At 32.8% G+C, this 25,819-nt stretch overlaps 1 protein-coding gene across 1 annotated transcript in view; it reads left to right on the forward strand.

Annotated features, from left to right (window-relative positions):
- Positions 1-434: 434 nt before the first annotated feature.
- LOC129216314 (netrin receptor UNC5C-like) overlaps positions 435-25,819 on the forward strand; it is a 135,289-nt gene continuing 109,904 nt past the window's right edge. The window contains exon 1 of the mRNA XM_054850524.1: positions 435-714. Within this exon, the coding sequence (XP_054706499.1) occupies positions 615-714 (100 nt within the window). The 5' untranslated portion in view covers positions 435-614. The remainder of the gene's footprint in view (positions 715-25,819) is intronic.

Below are 25,819 nucleotides of genomic sequence, written 5' to 3' on the forward strand. Positions count from 1 at the left end.
TTGACTTTCCATCTTTTAGGAAGTGACGCGGCTCCGAGGCCCCTTGCTTTGCTGGAGGCCCCAGCTAGCGCTTCATGCGCCTATTCGGTGATCCGCCACTGTTCCTGCCTCATAATTCACTTATCCCTGCGTATAAAGTAAGTCTGTAGCTCTCGTTCCACTTTCCCCGAAGAAAGCCGTATCTCACGCAGGAATCTTGTCCCCGCGTTTCACCTGAAAAACAAAGCCACATGTGCTTCCTTCAAAATCCCCTCCCGCCGCCACACAGAGAGTCATCTCCACCCTTTTCTCCTCCCCTCCCGCCGATAGATGGCGCTGCAGCAGCCCGGCACTGCGCTTGCTAGCCTGCGGCACACAAGTGAGCCAAAAAATCACGCCGAACATTCCTCCAGTCCACATCAAGCAGGGGAGCTCTGTAGTTGTGGTCGTTGTCGCGCAAGTGTCAATACCAAATAAACCAACTTAGTAGTCGGTGCATTGACCAACTGTATTCAAACGATGAGTGTCAACAACTGCGGAACGGTATTGTCCGCGAGGATTATTGTTGTCACGTGAAGTGAGGGGGCTTTTCTTTTTCTGGAGTCCGATACCCTCTGTTTGAAACTGACCATTCCATGCATTTTGTCATGGATAGGACTTGTGTTGTGTTGATATTTATTTTTACTACAGTGTCACTTGTCAGCTCGGGGGCAGGAAGATCAGCAAGACATGACGGTGAGTTCATTTAATTTCTTTCCCTGAGATATAATCATGTGTGTTTGCAGAGAGACTTGGATTACTGACAAGAACATTTTAACCAACATACTCCGTTATCCAACTTACTCTTCATTAAGAATCTAAATTTTAGTTCATTGGAAATCTTGATAGTAGTAACAAATAAAACTTATTTTAACGAGGAGAATATGGTTGTCTAGAAAATATTAAGACTGCAAAATATAAGCGGATCTCAAAAGGGAGTAGAAAAAAAAGAAGAGATTGACAGATCAATGAAAATTTTCTGGGACGAAAAAAAGATCATCGCCTTAGTTAAACCCATAATGATGCTGAATGCTGTATTGGAGTATATGGTTATTACGATATAGCTTTTTAGTAACGACTGTCCAGTGATTCCCACATGGAAGGGATAATGCTGCAGACTTGAAAATTTTGATTGTTGATGTTGTTCTTGGGTGTCTCGCTCTCTGGGGGGGGGGGGGGGGGTAAAAGTTGAGGGGGTGCTTCATCCCTCTTGGAGGAGGGGAGAGTTTACCGCTAGGGATGGTAAATTTAGAAAAGAGAGAAAAAATTTAGACAGATAAATACAGTATGTTTTTTAAAGTGAGAGATCTCCAAATAATATATTAACATTTGTAATCCCAAATGGAAATAATATAATAAACTTAGAAAAAATTAGCGTTTGGGCTCATAAATAAGAACAACAAGTTAGGTGTTTTTCGCAATTATAGACGTCAAAACTGATTACTGGGTGCGAAATTATTGTCGTAAAACTAAAAATTTTCGATGAAAAATGTCGACCGCTTATTTCGATTCTGGATGCAACTGCATTCATAGAAGCTCTTCTGGAATGCTTATCAGAAGCTTTAAAACATTTGTTAATGTAATTTTCATTCTGAAAATTGATGTTGTAAACATGGTTGATGCTTCTTTTAAGTTTGTCAAGAGTTATGATAAATAACTTACTTTGTAAAATATATGTTGTTTAAAATTCAGTGGGAGGTTCATTAGGTAGATAACAAGAAATTGTTTTAAAAATAATTAGTAATACTCTTTAATTCTCAGAAATAAAATAAATTGTCTGCCGGAGACAGTGCTGGAAAAATATTTGGGGGAACTTGTCTTTTCTTACTGTGCAAAATGTGTAGTTGATGGCTTTTTGTTGAAGCAAAAATGGTTTTAGTTTAGAAAATTTAACCAGCCTTATCTTAAAAACAGACATATATAATTTTCCAATGAGATGGATTGCAATTAATTTTAATAAAATTTGCATTATTTTTACACAAAACTTCGCCAAATACTTTGGAGAGCAGCTTACCTCCCCCCCCCCCCACCCCGAACTACCGCATCCCGAGAGGCAACCAATCGCTCGAGACCACTTTGTCTGTGCCTATGACAATGGGCTTATGTGCAAACCTTTTATGAATGGAAATGGTTGCATCTTAATTTACTATTAACATCCGTATAATGTGTAATAACATATAAGTTTGTTTAAATTGTTTAAAAAGAAGTTTGCAGAAACTATCATACAATACCTTCATCGAATGATTTTTGTACTTAACCACACTACTACATACATTCTACAATATAGTTAACCACTCCTCCGAATTTTGTTTAAACTTAATTTCGTAGAAAAATCTTAATAGCTTTCACAAAAAAAAAAAAAAAAAAAAAAAAATCTTTAGAACTCAAATCTATGCTACGAAATTATCTCGTTACATATCTAAAATAGACAATTTGTGATAGTTAATAGTTTTCTTTAAACGAACAATCGGATTTATCGAGCACATATTGACCGTCATTTTCCATTATTTGGCTCAGTTGTCCCTTTCATCCTTCTATAGTGTGTTAGTATGTGAGCAAAGGGAATCCTTTTTGAAAAAAAAAATATCTTTAAGTTATTTTTATTGCAGTTTTAAAATGTCATTGTTTCTTTCGTGATCTTCTTTTCATCCTTTTTATTTGAAAGTTTTTTATTTTTTCATGCTTCTTATGCTTCTTTTTCCATATTATGATATAACTATCCATTTCATTTAAATAACATTTACCCTTTTCTGCCTCTAAAAAGGCCACCAAATCTAATCTTCTAATGGATCATTATGATCTAATTTACCTTTCCAAGCATACATTTAAATTACCCGTACCTTTACTTCTTCATGTTATGGCAGCACTTAAATGTTAATTCTGGAATCACGTTTGTAACTTTATAAAAAATAGTACAAACGTGCTGCTTGCCAACACTTCTACTTGTTTTAAAGTATTTGTTACTTTCTGTTTAGTGCTATGTTATAGTGCTATATTTTAAGTATTTAGTAAATTTAAAATATAATTTGAACTTTTATATGAATTCGTTTTAAATTAGATAAAATTTAAGCTAGCAAATTTATTCTAAATTGGTGACCCGGACGTGATTTAAACAATCAACTTTCTGAATCCAGACTGCATTTAACGTGTAATTATCTTTGGTGTGATAAAATAAGTACGCAAATTATAGGAAAAACATTCAACATAACAGTTTTAAACTTCTTAAGAGAAGAAAATATAAATAAATTTTCGTGAGAGCACTGAGATATCAATGCTACATTTGCGATGAGACATGCGAATGAGGAACGTTACTTCCTGAATACGCCACTCTTAATGCCATTTCTACTGACACAATTTTTGATGATGAAGTGATATCTAGTGAGCAAGCATATGATAAAAAAATAGTAATATTAGGTTAATAAATACAGTCAGTTCTAGTGAAGTAGGTTTGCAATTGAAAACCTATTGAAGCTTTGTTTCACAATATGGAATAACAATCAATTTTCCATAAAGCTAATTTAAATTGAAATTATTGGCTGGATGTATTCGTGTCCTCCCTATTAATGTTTTTTTTTTAAATAATATTTCTAAGAACAATCAAAGCTCTAATTTATGAGTGATTCAAGGAATTATTCTTTTTATTATTGTTGATTGATTATTTAAATTTATGAAAAAAGTTAAAAGCAATTGAAACAAAGTTTATTACGCACAAATTGTTATAAAACTGCATACACGTGTTTTAGGGTTAAAGTTACCCCCTTTTCTTTCAATGCAAAGAAATGTAGATAAAAATATATCTGACAAAAGAACCTATGTCAGATGTCATTTCATTCATAAGCTCATAAACGGGTTTTGAACGAAAAAAACTTGTTTTCGACTATGCTTGATTTTGAAGTTCCCCGTACAATAGTTGATACTCGGAAAACTACAAAAATCAATTACTTTTTAAACACACCACTTTCGAATTTGTAAACAAACAACGTAGCTTCGAGAAGAAAACGTCTTGTTTCAACATTACTCAACTTTAGTAGCCCTGGTTTTATTGAATTCAATGGGTTTTGTACTAAATTCGCCTGAAGACGAAAAACAACAATCATGAGGTGGACTAAATTTGCTACTGTATATCTATTTGATTATTTGTCCAGTTTTTGGTCTTTAAAAGTACAAAAGTTTTTTCACGTTATATATTTTTATTTATTTATTTACTCACTGTATACCAGTCAAAAAAGTGCTTGCGTGCCTATTATTTTATTTTCCCATCTCTTTATTTGTTTTGCCCACTAATGTTTATCTATTTATTATCTACTTACACAAAAGTATCTTTATCAAAAAAAAAAAAAAAAGTAAATAAATAAATGAAAACAGAGCTTACGGTTACAAAAGCATTTGTAGGATTTATACCGACTTTTCGTCTTGTGTGTCTGTTTATTTTTCAGACGGTCTAGCTATAGGTTTTACTAGTGGTACTCGCACGGCCAGGGGCGGCATTTCAGCATTTCATTTGGGGGGTCGAGTTTCTTAATTATGTATTACTACAGTGCGGTACAAAACATATCTTAGCTAACAGGGAGTGGTCATAAAATCGGTTTACTATGAATAAAAATTTGTGTTTGGAAACAAAATTTTAATTCATTTTCTAATAAGTAATCTTACAAAACATTTCGATACTAAAGTTTTTAAACCTCTTGGAAAAGTTTTAATGCATGATTTTTGGAATTCGGAAGAGCAGGGAATCGTGTTACTAATCTGTCAGTGCTCAGTGTCGTGCTGTTTTGCCAATACAACTAAATAAAAAATGTTTTTTTTTTTTTTTTTTTTTTTTTTTTTTTGCCATTGTGTTTCGAAAATAATTTTCTAACCTCTTGAGACAAAAAAATCTTTCTCTACTAGCTGAGCTGATTGGAATAATTAAAATATAATTGAAGTAACAAAGTTATGTACGAAAACACTTTTTTTTTTTCTTGCTTCAAAATCACCCAGGAAACTTCAAAAATTGTGAGGGGCTTTTCATCATTGAATAAGCTAGTCTCGTCGGCGCTCTCAGCTTCAATGAGATGTCATCTGCATCCAGCTCTATTATTCATTATTCCAGACTGATGAGTCCATAACAAGGACGAAACTGCAGTCTATGGATGTGATAACCGGTCTGTCGGTATATTGCTTGTAATTTTTCTTGCCTAATGCTAAAAATTTTACTCATAATTGAAACATTTTATTTTTCGTTTTCAACGTCCAATCCAGATAATATAGAGCCAACCATACAGAAAAATAATTATCATCAAATCTTGTGGTAATTTCATTCGAAACTGAATATAGATTACTTCATACAAAATATTTAAAAAACAATGTTTGATTTTTTTTGTTTTCGCTTCGCCTTTTTAAAACTGGATCGGAGGAAGAATTTTTTTGAAAGCTTTCACAATTGATTGAAATATGCATCTATATAAAATCTAGTTTCAGTTTCAATTATAGATTGAGCTATATTAGTATGCTGCACAGATCCATTGTAGATTGAACTGTGGTTTGAATAGTCCAAAAATTAAGAGTAGCGGATTGAAGATGTTTTGATAGAGTAAAGCATTTTTCAAAAACTTTCCTCAGTAAAAATAAATTGAATAAAAATTCAAACGATGTCATACATGGTAAAGGGCATGAGCTTTTTCACCATTGAAAGAATCGTTTTGCAATAATTCTTTCAGTCGTCAAATCACTGCTTTGAAGTTATAGAGAAATAATTTTATGGTTTTAACTCTTGAAGACCATCTTCTGTCACGCCGAGATTGCATAATTAAAGAGCCCCATAAAAGGTATTTGTTGATATGTTTTTTTTTTTAAATTCAATAATCATATGCATTTTTAAGAAGTTTCTATGATAGTATATAATGCATTGAGCAGCTGAAACGTGTTTCGAGCAGAAGAAAGAGATAAACACTCATCAAATAAATATACACTTAAAAAATAAACGTAAAAGTGATTGTAAAATATCAAGGTATTTTCTTGTGAAAACCATGCAGCCACACCACTTTGCACGAGCCTCTCATGTTGGACATACCATGGGCACGCAAGTATGAAATATTTAGCCAAAATGAAGAAATGTCTTTTTTAGTTAAAATAAACCATGGTTCTCTATCACTTTTCTATGTTCTAAAAAGGCCGGAAAATACTTCATGAATTTAAGTCATCATCCAAATAACGAAAAACACTTTTTCTATTCTGGGAATGCATCGAGTTTCATCAAATATTTACTGGGAACTAGCAAGATTTTTTAAAATGAACATTGATTTCTGATTTACATAAATTGAATTCACCCATTTTCTATCATTCTGCTTATAAAATTTGGGGGTGCGACCGCCCCCTCTTGACCCCCCTATTTGCCGCCCCTGCGCACGGCTATGCCCGTAATAGAAAATTAAAAGGTCTTTTGGTTCGCCTGTATATTTACAAATAATGTATGGTGAATTTCCTCGCCAATTGTCTTGTGCCCTTGTTACAGTTCCACGTTATGATAATTTCGTAATTTACTCGTCCATCTTATGGTAATTTTGTTCTTAAAATTGGAATAGAAAAAGAACCACATCGAATTTTCGAAAAATCGCTTCGAGGTGCACACCTCCATGCTACGAACTAACTTTGTGCCAAATTTCATGAAAATCGGTAGAACGGTCTAGAAACTATGCGCGTCACAGAGATCCTGACAGACAGAGAGACTTTCAGCTTTATTATTAGTAGAGAAAATATAATTTAACTACCTTCCTTATTACTTCTCCTTTCTACATCTATTCACATATTTTTAGTTCTCTTTAATTTGTCTACTTCGTAATAATCCTTTTTTTTTTTTTTTAATATTTCTGTATTATTGATTTTGCATCTGATTACTTTCCCTTTTTTTTGTTTATATTTCATATTTTATATCTAAACTTTATGAAATTATTTTCCTATTTATTACTATTTTTTTAATCTGTAGTTTAACTATGTGGGTTGGTAAAAGGCAGAAACTGCAAAAGTTTCATTTTTCTTTTTTTGCATTTTTGTCATCTATTGTACACTAGATTTATTGCACAAGCTTGCTTGTTTGGTTTCAGATTTACAAAAAGCGCGAAAAAAGTGTTTTAATTCCAACCTTTTCCCATTTTTAGCATTTAATCTAAAACGAGCTTCTTCAAATACCTTGAAAACTAATTTCTGCAGGTACTGCCGTTTACCTGCCTACGACAGTATTGATCTATAGTGTGGCTACATATGTCACCTCTTTGTTCAATGTTCAGTCACCAATACACAGGGAGGAGCTATGTTTTTTTCTTCTTTTCCCCCTCTCTCTCTTGTACTTTTATTTGTCCTTAAGTTGTTTAGTTTGCAATTTTTACGACTCTAAATCTAAAGTTCTCGTAAAATAACAATTCCTAGTGATTCCATATTTGTCAGCTGCTTCAATTCAATTCTCTTCTCCTATTCGACGACTGTTTTAAATAGAAAAGAAATCCGAGATTGCCATTAAACAGCCCGTGCCGCCGTAAAGCATCTGGGTCTTAAACAAAGCCCACCGTCACTGGACTAAGCTCTTAAGACAAGGACTTACTGTTCCCCTAAGTCTGTTATTTTGCGGATATTGACGTTTTATTTATACACACTGTAACTTCAACTGCCTTGCTTCCGCCAGAACATCTTGACGCAATGGCCTAAATATAGTGGCGCTGACAGCCTATTCATCGACTAATAGCTGAAAATCTGTTCCTATCTTGTCATGGAATATAATTATGCTCCAACAGATAAAATTCTTGTTTTTAATTGCTTTTGCTTCATTGCATGTCGCAATCCGATTTTTTCAAAAAACTAAAGTCCGAATTCTCTAAAAACTAACTAAGATGTCCGGTGGAACTAAGATGTCCGAATGAACATCTTAGTATACCTATCCTACCTTAGTATAGTATAACATTCTACCAACGATATTCTAATTCTTTGGTTACACAATGTTTCCATTAGTAATTACGGCAAAAAAGTGAAATGTTTTGATTATATTGTTTTCAATAATAAGCTAAGAAGCTATGTATAAAAATTTACATTAAAAAAAATCTACAGCATGGAAGAAGCTTTTCGATTTTACATGTATTTTGCCTATTTTTAAATCAACTATTGCAAACAAATCCGTAACATGTTGGTCTATATTCTCACTTGCCTAAAAAAAAAAAAAAAAAAGATTTTCAAAACAATTGACAGGAATGTGCTTTGGAGACGAAATTGAAGGTCCAGAGATAATACCTTCTGCTTCTTCATCAGTACCAAAAGATGAGTCCATAGTGAAGTTGTTCTCGTGAAAGGTTTTTGAATTGATCAGAAAATACCGAAGCTCACACATAAAACCAGAAAAGTTTCTTTGTACATATTCAAAGTTAAAAATTCTGTCCAATAAACTTGGAAGTCAATTCACTTTTAAGATCAGGTTCGTTTACGAATGATAGGATGTCTTTCTTACTTTTTTCACCAAAAAAGCTAGAAATTTTAGAAAATTTTACATCGCTAAAGCCGGTTTTCCTGCATTTGGAGATTCTCAATTTTATGCGAATTACATTTTAGGAAAAATTCAGATTATTTATATGTAAAAATGAGATGTGGGGACTATAAGGCTTCTCCACTTATTTTGTTAGAAATTAAGTCCTAGTGGGGGGTACACATTTTTATTTACTTATCATTTAGCTTATTTTTTACTTTTTTTGCTCTTAAGGTACTTGAAATATATTCTTCTTTCAAACTCTTGAAAAAACTTTTACGAGAGAGCAGGATTTTTTTTCCCTATTAGAATAATAAAGATACAAACGACATAAAGAATTCGTTCCGCTTTTATTTTTTCGTTCAGCAAAAAATGATTGACGCTGCAATTATATTAAAACAACCGTCAATAATTGAATGAACAACAATTAAATTTATAAGTATTATTCAATCAAGTCCTTAAAAGAAATTAAATAAAAAATCATTAGTTTATGACTAATTAGATTCAACTGAGCACATGTTGACGTGATGACCTAAAAACGCTCAACGGCGACAACTTATCCACCGGTAGAATGGAAGATCTTTTTCAACAGTGACACCGGATAATTGTTATATATTAAGCGAAAATGGCGAATTGAGTTTCAAGAAATGATTCTATTTCAGGTTGTTCAAATCGCTGTGGACGATTATATAACAATTGTGTGTAAATGTTTTCATATCCGGGTATGATATTTCGTTTTTACGCGGTCAATATTTCATTTCTATATTGTGATTTGACGCTTGGTGTTATGCGGATAATTAATCATTTACGTTCACTGATCAGAAACGCTTCGAACCTAAATTTTTGGGTAGGCGGAAATTCTCAATTTGCCGAATGGTAGAGTAGACCGGGGCACGTTTACGAGGATAAACTTAGGAAATTTTAGACATTGCGGTTTTATGAAGCAGTTAATGGAAAAATTGGGATAGTCAGTTGTTGCTCAGTTTGTGTTTTTAACCTTTAAAAGAAATATTTTTGAGTCCAAGTCAATTGCATAAACTTGCCCTGGACACGGGGTACGTTTTCGCATATTTGTTTTGACATCTAACGTGGTTCTGTTAGTGTTTCGAACATAATGTCTTACCATCGTTAAAAAAAAAAAAAAAAAAAAAAAAACAAATTTATTATAGACTGAATAATGTATAAAATTAAAGCTGAAGGGGCATGAAGACAACACTATATGATTGTAAACTATAAGATACAAATGTGTAACTCAATTAAAAATTAAATGCTAATTTTCAAAATTAAATAACCATAAAATACTAAAAAGCTTTGAGACAGTTTAGAGCAAAAGAAAAAATGTCAGGAGCTCGATTAAGTAAGACACAGTAAGAACGTGTTTAAAGGTGCTCCGACGTCAACGTGTAAACTTGCCCCGTCGCCAAGTTTGGATTTCTTTTTAACGTACAAAAAAAAAAAAAAAAAAAAAAAAAAAAAAAAAAAAAAAATCATTTCAGTTCAAACAAATGCAATTCTCAAAAAAGGATAAAATTCTTCTAATTTTTATATATTTGCTTCAAAACGTTCAACACGAAATTTACTCAACTTGGTAAAAAACAGATTATCCTTTCTGCATGCTAGACCGAAGCTCGACTGATTTCTCGTTAGGGAACAGCATCAATCTGTTTTAACTGTTGACTCTCCAGTTATAATTCGTTTTGAAAAAAGGGCACGCCGTAAACGTGCCCCGGTCTACCCTACTCCAAATTTTGCCGAATTCTCAGACAAACATACCCGAATTTTTATAATTTTGCTGAATAGTCAGACAAAATTTGCCGAATTATGATCGTTTTGCCGAATTGTCAGACTAAATTTGCCGAATTGTGATAATTTTGCCGAATAATCAGGCAAAATTCGCCGAATAAGGAAATTTTTGGGAGGTCACAGTGACCGCCTGTGACCTGACATCGGGCCGCCCCTGCCACTGATGTGAGACCTGGAAGAAGTTTATATGTTAAAATACGTGGCTAAAGCAAATAAATGTCTATATGATCATTTAGGGAAATGGTTAGTTCTATGATTTTAAATGTGTGAGAACCTTTTATTTTTGACTAATTTCAAAAAATATTTGAGGTAAGGTGTCTCAAAGCCGACTCATTTAAGTAAAATCGATATTTAAAGTATTTAAATTATTATTATTTTTTTTTTTTTTGGGTGTCAGCTTTGGGGTATATTTTAAAGCATTTACTAATTTTCTGAAATAATTTGGAATGCGTTTATCTTTCTTGTTCAGAAATAAAAACTCATTCTTAATTAATTTAGAAAATTGATAATACTTTGAATATTTGTTTTATTTGAAGACGTCAGCTTTAGGAACTGCTTTTGGGGTGTCTGCTTTAGGGCACTTTTCCTTATTTATGTGAAAAATGTCTTCATCCATTATAAGGAAATAATGATTTTTTTTTTAAAAATGATTCACACTTTTTTGAAAAGAAATTCAATTATGTACGCAAAGATAAAATTATTCACCACGCTGCAAAATTTTACCACTCCCCTCTAGGAGAAGTAGGATATTTTGTACATTAAATTATTTTCATCTTTTTCCATTCTCGTGGTCTTATTGTGCCGCTTCATATTTTCTTGTATTATACTAGTTGCCGTTACATTTTTCGGTCTTCCTCTATTTCCCGTATACGCTTTATCCTCCGTTGTTTTTCACCAACTGCCGTAAACGCTTTACATTTAGTTGTTTTACACCATTTGCCGTACATGCTCTACTTTTCCCTTTTTACACTATTTGCTGAACACACTTTACATTGCCTTGTTTTACTTTTTACCGTACATGCTTTACATTTCCTGGTTTTACACTATTTGCCATACAAGCTTTGCATTTTCTTGTTTTACACTATTTGCCACACATGCTTTAGATTTCCTTGTTTTACACAGTTTCCCGCACATGCTTTAGATTCCCTTGTTTTGCCGTATTTACCGTACACACTTTACATTGCCTCTTTTTACTTTTCACCGTACATGCTTTGCATTTCCTTGTTTTACACTATTTACTGTACATAATTACATTTTCTTGTTTTACCTTATTTGCCGTACATGCTCTACTTTTCCTTTTTTTACACAATTTGTTGAACATGCTTTACATTTCCTAGTTTTACACTTTTCTCCATACATGCTTTACATTTCCTTGTTTTATAGTTTCCCGCACATGCTTTAGATTCCCTTGTTTTACCCTATTTACCGTACACACTTTACATTGCCTTGTTTTACTTTTTACCGTACATGCTTTACATTTCCTGGTTTTACACTATTTGCCATACAAGCAAGCTTTGCATTTTCTTGTTTTACACTATTTGCCACACATGCTTTAGATTTCCTTGTTTTACACAGTTTCCCGCACATGCTTTAGATTCCCTTGTTTTGCCGTATTTACCGTACACACTTTACATTGCCTCTTTTTACTTTTCACCGTACATGCTTTACATTTCCTTGTTTTACACTATTTTCCATACACGCTTTGCATTTCCTTGTTTTACCTTATTTGCCGTAGCACGCTTCACATTTTCCCCTTTTACGCTATTTGTCGTGCACGCTTTACATTTTTTTGGTTTTACAAAGCGTTGTAACAAATAACATACTGAGAACCCACGATCACATCTGCAAAATTTAAAAGTTGTGAAGCTCTCTTTCAACTGAGTAACTAAGTTCTTCTGAGTTACCCTTCCTTTTTTATCTTCTCATGCAAAATTTTGCATCCCGTGACAATACGTTATTGAAATACTGAATCAGTTTCTAAAAACATGATTGCATACATATTTTATACCAAATGAATGATAATGAGTATTTTCTTGAGAGCTGTTACACAAGCGAAGTACAGGGATTTATAATCCGATTAGAAAAGCTCTTCCCAGGCATGCTCACGCAAAATAACAAATAAAATTTTAATGAAATGCGAAAAGTAATTATGTTAAAAATGCAAAGCATATAATCAGCGACAGAAAGCCTTTAGAAGGTAATTTCTGAAACTTCTGTCGAAATTTTTAATTATCTGGGATTTTCAGGATATTAAAAGCAAACATCATCTGCAGGAAAATGCGGCGGAGATTAAATTTCTACGTTGTGTAAGGGATTAGTTTTTTTCGCCCTTATTTTACTAGTTTTGTGAAGATTTAGGAAGAAATTAATAATTGACTTATTCCTGGCTTAAGCTTTTTTTCCTCCCTGAAGTGTCACATTAGCGAAAGAAGCTGAATCTGCTCAAAAATTTATTTTCACCACCGTATGAAAGGATTTATAATTTTTCAAAAAACTTTTTTTATTTTTTTAAATTTTTTTTTCTTGATTTGTGTTAGCGAACTCACGAAAATAATAGTAGTGTTTAAAAGACGTTAAGATTTTAAAAAGATTTAGAGAAATCCTGACTACTGCGTGCAGAAAATAGAAAATAGGACTTAGTGGCAGTGTTGAAAATATGACTTTAAGCTTGTGCGTCACGCTGACGCCCAGGCTAAGAATAGTAAATCTAGTTTTTTAACTTTATTTAAAAAATTCCAACAAAAATCATACACAATCAAGAGTAGCACACGGTTATATGTTTAAAACAAGTCAATACGTTAAAAAATGGCTTTCTATTCCTTTACAAATTGTGGGTTAGTGATGTATCATGGAAGACAAGCGTTTCAAAATGTGAGGCGTTTAGCACCGGTATTTGAAAAGGATGTTTGCAAAAAACGCCTATTGATTGCTAAAACTCAAGCATTCTAAACTTTAAAAATCAAAATAGTACGTATTTCTTCTTTCTATGTAACTTTTTCTTTCATTCTATTTTTTCTTTTTTTTTTCTTTTTTTTTTTTTTGAATTGATCGGCTGCATTGGCTTTGTCCATTTTAATATTTCACTATTCCAAAATAAATTTTACTCCTGTAAAAAATGTCAAAGATTATTTTCACGATTAGAAATAATTCGTAGCTAAATTTCCAGCAACTCATATTTTTAGTTACATATTGAACGTAACATAATAAATTTAGTCCAAAGAAGAAGAAAAAATATTGTTAATCTCTGTGTTGACTTTGTTTTCTTATGCTCATCTCTATCTGCCCTGTATTTTTCCTTTAGTTAATGGACGATTGCACGCAAACAAACTGACCTCTAATAAAGAATCTGAATGGTTTTTATAAAGAACCCTATCGATGTTTTGGTTTAGATCTCACCAACATCATTAGTAATTGAGCTTTACTGTCATTAAGTGCAATAAAAAAAGTACTTTTACTTTTTCACCCTATAAATGAAGCAAGTTCAACATATTATTGAGGCTTTAATTGTCTTGATACGCGTTAGAAAATGAATAGAAAATGCGAGCTGAGGTAGCCAGATTGGTTAGGCACCGAGTTCGTGGCTGAAGGGTTGCTGGTTCGATACTGGACAGTCGAAGATCCTTTATGTATGTAATGAAGACTGATGCACTATAACTTGTCATGGTCATGAAGTCTTCCACATTCCAATTGCAAATCAATGTCTCTGGGGTTTCTGCAGCGGAAGTAGTTCAGCTACTGGTCTGGATCAAAAATATCGAAATGTCAAAAGAGAGTGCTTCCACCTATTGGTATGTTGTCTGCCGTCAGCCGGATTTCCACCTTAATGGTGCTCGATGAAACTGTGAAGCAGCAGTCTTCTGTTCTAAATCAGGTTGTAGAAAATGCTACTTGGACTAAGTTTCTCGAGTGGTTTAGTTCTCTGGCGTGGCTAGAAATTATTTTTCGGAGGGAGATTAAATTTCTTGGGGGGGGGGGGTTAGGGGGGAATAGGAAAGCCCCAATTCCTACTCTTTTTATGCGCCATTGGTTTTAGTTACAGCAAACAATGTAGGGAGTTTGTTAATGGCGTTGGTGATGCTGAAATTTTTTGTTTCTTACTCCGCTAAATCAAGTTTCTTTACTTGATTTCGTCTACCACAAGAATAAATAAATAAATGAATAAAAAAAATAATAAAATAATGAAAAATAAGTAAATAAACAAATAAAAATAAATATATTTATAAAATAAAAAACATAAAAAATAAATTGAAAATAAAAAAACAAGTAAAAATAGTTTAGCTTCAATCTAGATTTGCTTATAGAGTTTCTAACTCTAAGAAAGAACTAATTTTACTGTTAAGCTATTTAAAGCAGAATATCATATTGTGAAATGAAATCATTACCTTCCTTCCCATCCGCATTTGTAAATTCCCGACGGAAAAGATAGGATGAAAAATTAGAACACAAACAATCAAACTTAATCCCAAGATATTCGCTCGATGCAAATCAATTAATAAGACGCAAACACGATTGCTTGCCCATCCCAGCTGAGTCCATAATATCACAGACGATTCTTAGGCCCCGCAGTGCTCTCACGCGTGGTTGTGAGTCATCACATATCTGCATTTATGTGAAATGCTTTAGCGTCTTATAGCGGCATCCGTCGGCATCCATCAACGACCGATTCGCGTGTTCGAAATGGTTCGGGATCCATTACGGGACCCATTGTTCTCCGCCCACCTCCCAGTCCCTCATCCGCAGACGATATTCTCAGCGTTGTTGCATATGGAGATAGCTCAGGTGAAAGCAGTTTTAGAGGAGGGAGGAGGGAGGGGTGATCCGCTTTGAGATGGCAGATGGCTTGCCAGTGGACACAGCACCTGTCTTATAGGTGGTTGTGCAGGTGATGTTGTGTGCGAAAATTCGACACATTTTCGTTTTTCGCCTCTTTGGTCTACTTTTTGTAGAAAATACATGGTTATTAAAATGATAATGATTTTAGTTGAAGTAAATGTTTGGAGTGTAGTCATTTGGGGCAACTTTTCTCCAATTTTTTTTTTCTTTTTTTCAAACTTCCCTGCTCATCTTTTAGCAATGTTGTATCTATTGGCATAATAAAAAAAGAAAAAAAAAAAAAAAAAAAAAACAAGCCTGATCAAAGTTTTCCTGAAACTTTGGGTAACTTGAAGCTGCTTCCGAAATTTGACGTAAAACTCATTATTCTAACAAAAGTTGTGCACTAGAAAATCGCCCGTCAAGATATGACGGGTGAAAATTGCTTCTAGATTTGAACGAAGCAATTGTCTGTTTGGTGATATTTTGATAGTTGAAATTTTAACCCTTACTCCAGTGGATTACCCTAAACGTTAGTAGATACCGTTCATTGTTGACCACTTTTCCGTTTTTTCATTCCCCTGAAGAAACGGAATGTGGATTACCCTAACACTCCAGTGGATTATCCTAAACGTTAGTAGATACCGTTCATTGTTGACCACTTTTCCGTTTTTTCATTCCCCTGAAATGAGTCTTACCAATAAAACAGTTAAGTTACCGGATGCAGTTCAGCCTTGTCACAGTAAAGCCTTTCATTTCAAACATTACTAAAAAATATTATCAAACTATCATGCCGTGGGGCGAGTTTCATTGTTGATGACTTCAGCCGCGTTACTCGATCATTTGTTATATATATATATATATATATATATATATATATATATATATATATATATATATATATATATATATATATATATATATATATATATATGTATAGTTTCTTCACAAAGGTCAATAACTCTCTAAAAAATCAAGGGACAACTATGATTTTTAGAAAAATAAACTGAAAAGCTATGATTTTAAATATTAAGGGGTACTTTATAAAAGTCAATTAAAAATTCAGTTTTTCATAGGTTAAGTAAACACTATATGTAAAAATATTATAGTATTTCAATTACAGTTTAACTCTCTTAATACGACCAAGGTTAATACGAAATCCCGGCTAAAACGAACTCTTCGTTCGTTAAATTTAGTTTCCTTTTTAATTACTTTAAAAGTATGACGTATAATGCGTACATTAAAACGAAAGTTCCGCTTTAGACGAACAAAAACTGTTGAAACTGCCTCCTCCTGCTGACTAAAAATTTATGGGATTGAATATTAATTTCCATTTTTTAGAAAATATTCTGTGATGTTAAAGAAAAACTATTATGTATCAAGAAGTATTTATTGAATCTTTTATACCGAGAATAAAGCCCACCCACTAGTTTATGTGTGGACATTTGTAATTTGTTCGGAGATAAAACTAGTAAGATGAATTTTTTTAAATGTAACAATAGTCAAATTATAATATGTATTAGTAATAATAAATCGAAGGACTATTTGTTTTTAATTTGCAGAAACACTCCTTTATTGTTTTCAATATCACTTATTCATGGCTGTTACGAATAACGGTTATTACGACCAACTTTGAAGTTTTGACAGTTCGTTTTAACTGACTTAAACTGTATTTAATTTAACACAATATTTTTTTCTTCTAAAAAGGGTTTCAGTTTATTTTTCTTAAGAATAACTTTTCATTCTACTCAAGTAAAGTTTTCGAAACTGCAACTTCTTTTCCCTAAGCATCTATTTTACTTTAGTATTTTTAGAAAGAAAGTATTTTATTTCCTGTCTACCGAGATAAAAATACGAACAGTCTTAAATGTTTCGGAAACATTTTCCTTTTTTAAAAGTTTCTTCCCTCGAACTTCTTTTCCTTTTTTTTTATTTTTCAAAAGAGCCCGCGTGAATTATATCAAGACAAAACACAGAATCGAACAATGCTCAATGTAAAGGAAACGAAATTTGTCCCAAAGCTCTGTCAGAAAAATTCAAACGAACATTGACAAATTCTCCTCCTCCGAGAACATTTGCCTGGGCAGGAACAAAAGCCGATACATTCTTTTTAAAAAATGCTCCGGAAAAATCGACGACCGAACAGCAAACAACGACAAATAGAACAACTTCAGGGGTCTCGGAAGTATTTCTTTTCGCTCCCGACAACAGAATCAGTTGTTCCAGAATCCGATTTCATCCTCCTATTCCAGGTTTTGCCGCCAGTTCTGAAGAAACACCGACAGTTGTTCCATGTGACGTCACAAGCGTGTTGTTTAGTGTGAAGGAACGCTTCTTGAAATCGATTGAATTACGTATACAAGTTGTTGCTTATGGGCTGGTGAACTGTTCTCGAGTTCTCAACTACAAGATTAAATTTTCTTCTTTGACTTCTTCGAACGGATTCAGGTTAAGTTGACACTTGCCGTGTGAATTTGTTGACGAGGCTTTCTACCCATTGACTCGTGTTCGATTGATTTTCATTTGCATATTGTGCTGCTGGAGTAGCGTTGCATTGTTGGTTTTGACTGCCAGTTTTAAAATCCATTCCTTTCGTTAAATAAATATTTAAATATTTTCTCATTTCTTATCTTCAGCGAGAGATAGAGTTTTAAATGTGTTCGCTATGTTTGAATAAAAGCTTTCAATGTTTTCTCTGGAAAAGTCTTCTCATTTTAATTTTCAGCCATTTGGGTTTAAATATTTTCTCTGCGCTTTTCTTCCTTTATTCTGCTTTGAACTTAAGAAATCTATCTTTGCAGATGGAGTTCAGGCACGACACAATCACTTTGCAATGTATTTTCTCCCGTGTTTAGTGAATTATTTTTATTTTGATTAAACTGATGAAAAGGAAAAGGATAAACTTTCTCCTTAATGTTATCTAAATGTTAATGGAAAGAGGAAATGAAAAATCAGGAAAAGAAAATTGTTTGCCGTCATTTTAGGCCACCTGTCATTTTAGGTAATAGTGCTTTCTGCACAATTATAATAAATTTTTAACTAAAAGGGTACAACTTGTGAAACCTTTGAATTTTTAACATCATTGTCAAAGCAAATAGTTTGCTTTTCTGAATTCAAGCATAATGCAACGTGAAAAAAGATATAAGTTTCTTACATATATTCTTTTTCTTTCCTTTTCTGTAGAAAAAGTAACACTTCTTATATTTTCTCTTCAGTGAACCCTCAAAGCGTTCAAACATTTTAAATATTATAAATCAAAGTAGTACTCATCTCTTCTTTCCCTGCCTTTTTCCATTTTATCCTATTAAAGCGAAAGTTTTTGTAATGGAATTGGGATATTATTAGTTACTATTATGATCAATAATGATCAATTTCTTTGTATTTCATCTTCCATGATTTTTATATACTCTCACTCCTTCAAAAGGAATATTGCTCCCGTGAAAACTGTCAACAAGTACTTTTTACGTCTTTAAAAAAAAAAAAAAAAAAGCTACGATTAATCTGCATCCTGTATCAGGAGTGAATTGGTGCCGGAACGTAATTCGTTGTTTACCATTTCATTTGTTATAATCGAAGCAATGTAATGAAAACTAAATCTAGGCTGAGCATTTGCTTCATTGAAACCAATATTTCGTCGAATTGGTATTCGTTGTAATGGGATTTCACTGTATTTACCTATATATAGTGAGTGGAATAGATGGCAAGGAAAATGACTATGCACTACAACAACGGATACAAATTAGCATTTTAGAGGAAGAGGGGGGGGGGGGTATCACGCAGAAAAATAATTATAGAGTTTTAGGTATGAAAAAATTTCTGGAACCGCTTGGATGTCAATAAAAAGCATCAAAATAAGCAGGAATAAGTCGCCTAGTAGATCACAAACTTTATTAATTCATTTCAGAAGCAATAAAAAGAAGTTTTATTTCAAATATTTGCTTAACAAAATAATAATAAATTAACGTAAAACACTAACGTTTTATCCGTCAAGCACTTGAAAACAGTGTGTATTAATATATTTGCATGATGTTCTACATTCATCCATCTTGTATGTGCAAACTTTAAACTAATGATCATATACAATAGTGATGGATGGATAATATTGTCGTCGGTTCAGGAAGGGGGTCATAACCCCTATGAACCTCACCTAATGTATTGGTTTTAGTGCTTTGACTACAACTATCATTCTTTTTTAAGAAAAAGCTGGAATTGACTAACTTACTAGGAGTTTTCTCAAAACGCAGACCTTTTAAGTGACATTCAAATGCATATCTCTACACCTGAATCCAAAATGTACCCTATTATGCAAATTCAATGAATAAAATGCGGTGGAAAATCTGTCGCCCGTAACCGGTACCATAAATACATAATGTTCGAAAGCCTCACTATTGCTGTCAAATTCATACACGTGGGTAATTCGGCACATCTCATCTGTAATGAAGATTCGAAATTGCTGCCTGTTATTATAATAAGCTACTTATAAGAGGGGAAAAAAAAACAGGTAACGGAAGATTGTAGAGCCTGTTCTTTTAGCTCTGCACTTGCCGCCATTTTTTTTTCTTTTTTTGGTGGAATAATTGATGGGCGTATAAGGAGGCGGAATTTGAATTAATAACGCCATGAGTTATGTGAATGAAGGTTCCAATTCAATTTCTCCGGAAGCATTGCTTCATAAATGATGTATTAAAAAATAAGAGAATTATTCGTTATATCGTCGTCGTTGTTGTTGTTTTTGTGTCATAGTTAATAATGAATATGAAGATATAACATGTCATTGCCTCGAAATTTTAATAAGACAACACAAGAGAAATTTACAGCGCAAGGAGTGTTAATAACACCGATTGCTTTTAATATTTACATGTTCTTAACTACTTATTTCAAAGTACTGAAATTTTATACCTTTTTTCTCAAAACAAGTTTTGTTTTTAATATGTCATGTCTTAACACAAATAATGTTAAATTAAAAAAAAAAAGTTTGGCGCAATATAGGCCTTAAGGGCTCTTGCGCCATTAAAACTGAATAAACCAACCAACACCGATGACTCCGGTGGAAATCGAACCCATGACCTCCAGCATTCGAACCGAGACTTCTACCTCTGAGCCACGGAGGATAACGTTGCTTCTTTTAATGCTAGTTACAAATATTTTACTCAGATGTATTTCACTTGATACATTTTGTAATCGTGCTGTAATTTTTGAAAATTGCTTTCTAAAATATCAAAATAAAATAATGGTAAAGGACTGTCGCCAGTTCCATCTATTTAAGGGAGAAGAACAAAATCGTGCTCGTAGACTAGAATTTTATAATAACAATTGAGGCAGTGAGAAGAAAAGGGATGTAAGTGGCAAAATTAAAAATTTGGAGATAACCAGTACAAATGGTAGGTGAACCTCTCCTCTGTCTTAGGGCAAGAGATGGTTCAAGTAGCCCTGGTAGTTGCTGCTATACAGCATGAATTAGAAAAAAATTTCAATGAAAGCCTATCTAAGATGTTATCTTAAAACGCGTTTTACTCAAAACTTGAAAATGCCCACTTACGTCCCTTTGCTACTCACTGCCTCAGTTGAACACGACTGTGAGAGGACCCTTCTGTAGTATTAAAAATTGGTTACCTACAATAATATTGTAGAATAGTTGAAACTATGAAAAAGCAGGTTTTTTCAAACTAGAAATTAGCGCCCCGAGCCTGGGCTAAGGCGAAACTATGAGCGTCTTCTAACGGTCTGATTACGACATCCAGGGACTGCAATTTCACCTTTCTAGGGGATCTTCAGTCCGGAATAGTTGTCTTTATCAGCCAATTCCAGACTGATGATCCCCAATAACGGTTAAACTGCAGTCTCTGTGTGTCGTGATCGGGTATTCGGTAAATGCTGATAGTCAATTATCAATTGTATGCTTTAGTTTAGCTAATTTTTTATTGAATTTTCAATGTCAAGTATGAGGAATAACAACGAAAATGAGCAAATACTTAATAGGCATTGGAACACTTTTTTTGTTTACAACTTTTCATTTATTTATTTATTTCACAGAACTTCGAAGATTTTTTTTAGAAAATTCATACAACCTGCTCAAAAAATTTCATTACAACATTTTTTACAGCTTACTAAACAATATGATACAATTCACCACCAATTCTTGAACAATGCAATTATTCACAACTATAGCCTTGTAGACGAAATTTCAATGTTAACTTATAAAAGAGAGACAATGTTAACTTATAGTAAAGTTAAAATCCACAACAGGATCTCTCTCTTTGTGTGCGATGCATTATACTCATTTCTAACATTACTTTTCAGTTAATAGGAAATTTTAATATTTTTATTTATGTAAAAATATTTAACGAACAAAATTCAACTGAAAGAGGGGGTAAACGCATTCGTGAATATCTAAAATCGGTATACAATCTGTTTTTAAGGTGTTTTTTTTTTTTTTTTTGACCACTCATGAATTGAAAATAAAATGGAAATGCCCTTTTAATATTGAATCGAACATTTTAATAGAAGTATCATCTGTAAAAATAATAATGTATACTACGCGTCTTCTTTCGCATAACTATTAAAAAAAAAATCTGCATGTGATATCACTACAGTTGGTTCAAACCTAACTTGGCAGCACCATAATGCTGTGATTAGGATCTGCGTAGCCTTCACAGTACTACTAGGTTAGGTTTGCCTCAACTATAATATTTTTCAGACATATAATTTAAGAAGAAAATCACATTTTAAATACGAAATTTCAGCTCTAGATGAAAATTTCAAAAGGAAAGAAAATATTAAAATAAAAAAAGAATCTAGGAAGAGTCATCTTTGCAACTTTCACTTCAAAATTATTAAAGTTAACGAAGTCTTCCATTAAACGACAGTGCATTAAACCTCTGGAATCGGCAAACTGCTCTTGAAAATAACATCCCCTGAAAATTCAATTTTAAGTTGTGTTTATTTTACTTTGTCATTCTAAAAAATGATTCAAAAGCAAGAATTACTTTAAAAGGAAATATTTCCATTTGTCTTCTGACGGTATTTTATTTTCCAAGTTGCATTTTCTCCTCGGGAAGATGTTAAAGAAAAAGAGGTGCAAAACATAATCGAAAAAAAAAAAAAAAAAGATACGATAAATAAGCGGAAGAAAATATTTTTACTTCTACGCCATTTTCAATTTTCAGTTTCAGCTACCATTTTCTTTAAGTTTTTTTTTTTTTTTTTTTTGCACATCAGTTGCGTCCTATAATCGTATATATTTAGATGCGCGAGTGTGCACGAAATCGGGTTTCTTTCAGTGTTTGATCAATGCGGTATGCAGAAGTTGTCGAAAAAGCAGATTCCCTCGATGTTGAATCTTAGGAACTTCACCGAGATCGGAGATGGAATTTTTTTTTTCTACAAGTTTTACTTCTCGCAATAGCTAAGTGAAGATTTAAGAAAACTTTTGCGAAAATTCATAAGTCGATTGTAAAGGTATGCAACGTAAAAGTTGAAGTTGTTTTTTATTTATTCTTAGCAATATTTTATTCCAAGAATTCTTTTAACCATTTTAAGACCCTCATCAACAGTAACGTAAAACAAATTCATTTTGCGAATGAGAGCGAATATTTTGAAAAAATGGTTAGACGTAAAAGGATATTTTTCAGCAGATTCGTTTGAAAGCTGATGCGAAATAATTAGTAATTCGCAACTGCAGAGCTCGAATACGCTACCTTGTGATGATTAATAATACTGAAGAAAAAGGTAAAACATTCCGTTCCACGTGTTTTCTTTGGAAAATTACAGGCTTCAGACATTTTATGGTGTAATGTAATTTCAGAAGAATAGAATAGAAATCTTCCCACAAACACGATGAAAAATTACTGTCATTCACTAAGCGGCAAAGTCAAAGCAAGTTATAAGTTGAGGCATTTGTTTGTTTTACCTTTTTCATCTGCCATTAGACAGTGGCTGCAGCGCCCCCTATAGTTTATAGGAGTTGCGAATAGCGAAATTGATTGTACATTTCTCTTTTTCTCATTCTATTTTTGATTTTAAACAAGAAATTTTGAGTACCGAAGGTGGATTGTGTACTAAAACTACTTGTCGAACTGAAAATGCTATTGTGCATCAAACTATTTTATAATGTGTATGTAGGGGGTTTACATAAGACAGTTTAAAAATTTTAAAATATCTTATGTTTTTTAAGTATAGCACTGTTTTCCTAGGGGTTTCAGGAAACAAAGTTTAAGAAGTGAGAGTTATTTCTGCCGTCGGGCAAATAAAGGGCAGTTACTGCAATTTTTTTTTTTTTTGCATTTTTTTCATTTTGAAACATTTTTTTAATTGTGTTTGTGCCATGAGGGTGTAGTTCCGCTGGAAAAGAATTGCTTGTTTCTGTTAGAATGTCAATTAAAATGGGGTCGTTTCCAAAATTTTAAAAGTATTTTTTTCCGAAAGAGCATGCTTAAAAACATAGGATCTGACCATTTTTTTCAATAATTTATTTAAGTTTAATATTTTTAAAAAATTACTAGTATCGGTGATCTTTCATTGTTTACATTTCTTGCCGATGACATCACAAATGATGAAATGCCATTCTGTGTTGCCATTCACAGAGCAAAATATTTAATTCGCATCTTTACTCACGTGCATTGGCAACGATATGGTTGATAGCAAGCGTAGAGTGCAATTTTAATTCGCTGCTTGATTATCATAACGTGGAAACGTAATAGAAAGATGCGGCAAAGTGCATCATTTGTGACGTCATAAAGACCACGCCTTGTTTGAAAAATCGGACATTTAAAAAAATTAATTTTAAAAAACTGCTGGGAAAATGAAAGTATTTTCTGGGCCCATGTTATTTTTTTTTTTGCTCATTCAATCCATTTCAATGACTAAAAGTAGTACTTTTGACTGAAGGAAACCACCCCACTGTTTTAAAACATAATTAACGATTTGTTTGTTCTTTTTAAAAAATAATAAATTAATTTTTATTAATATTTTTTTCAAATAATTCCGTTTTCTATATTTTTTTTCGTTTAACTCTGTCACGCGGAGATTTTTGTTCTGCGTTGGGCAGATATACGGCAGTAACTGCACGTATTTCTTTTCTTTTTTTTACATACTTGTCATCTGTTGTACGTTAGCTTTATCGTACAAGCTTGCTTATTTATTTTCCGCTGAAAAAAAAGCGCGAAAAAAGAAAAAAAAGAAAAAAAGTCTAATTTTAGCATTTCCTTATTATTAGTATTGAATCCAAAAAGCGTTTCTTCATTTTCTCGAAAACTAATTTCGGCAGAAACTACCGTTTACTTGCCTGTGGCAGATTTGATCTTTTATAGTATTTTTAGACTCCACACTCCAAAAATTCAAAATATGATTTAAACCCGACACTACTTCCATGTGCACCTATACAATAATGGATGTTCTAAAAACTCAAAAGAACGTGTGCGTGTTCTCATTTACTCATGTTAGAAGAAATAGTTCAATGTATAAATTTTAAGACTTTTCCACCTAATAAGCGGTAAACAAAGAAGCGGTGAACTTATATATAGAAGAACTTATAAAGAAGCGGTAAACATCGACGACCTTTTCGAATATGAAAAGAGATGATGGTTTTGTTAACGTTTGAGATCTGAAATTTCATCAACGGAAACTATATGGAATGCGCGTAGCGATCAGAAATACAGTAAGTGCCTTGGAGTGAACAAAGAAAGCATTTTCAATAATTACACTCCAAGTTTGATGTTAACCGATACATAAAATAAAACACAGATTCAAACTTTCAGCGATATCGCTCAGGTAGTTTTTGTGTTTATAGCGAAGAACGCATTAGGCACAATACTGTTAGTTGCAAAAATATATTTGGGGGATTTCTCTTTGGGGTCACCAAAAGTTCAGTTAGTTTAAAGCCAATGTGTCTACGTTGCATTTGCATTATTTTTACAATAAAAAAAGTGTTTCATGGTATGACGTTTCCCCTCCTCAAATTTAGCAATGGACCTCACCTATGCTTAAGCTTTGTTTAGATGTGAGCAGTTGCATTGGTAACAGAATTCAAATATTTTCCAGGATGATCAATTTGTTTAAAATTTGAAATAACACTCGCTTTCTTCTTTGCAGTACTTCATTCAAAAATTCAAATTCATTTGTTTATTTCCTTCAAAGTATTTTCACTTTCATGTTTTTTTTAACTTTAACTTGTTTAATTTTTATTTTATGAGGAACACATGTTTTGTTCCGACTTATGTCTTTTCATCGATTGATTTTGTGGTTCAAGTCTAATGAATAGCAAACTAATACTGAAGATCCTGAAGAAAAAATGAATTTCATCCAGACAGAATTTTCTGTTTTCCCCTTACAATAAGCTCTTTATCTTAAGGGTCTAAATATCGCAACTTTATAAAGTCAGCTACATTTTAAAAATAATCACATCTAATCATAATTTGTCTCGAAAGTTCGTATAAGCATACTTAAAGAAAGAAAAAAAAAAAAAACACACTTTTTAGGATAAATGAATACCGGTCATATTTGTATTTACATTTCTCCGTAAAATTTCTCAAAGCAAAATATTCTCAACAAAATCATTTTTACGCAAAGTATTTCCAGTTAAGTTTAGTCCGGAATTTCATTACCAAGATCCCATTTACTCGCGAAAAATATTTAAAACGGAGAGGAAAAAAATCGACAACTGATAATAAATAAGCGAAAGGAAAACATTTTTACCTCTAAATT

The sequence above is a fragment of the Uloborus diversus genome, chromosome 2, assembly GCF_026930045.1.
Source record: "Uloborus diversus isolate 005 chromosome 2, Udiv.v.3.1, whole genome shotgun sequence".
Classification (NCBI taxonomy): Eukaryota; Metazoa; Arthropoda; class Arachnida; order Araneae; family Uloboridae; genus Uloborus; species Uloborus diversus.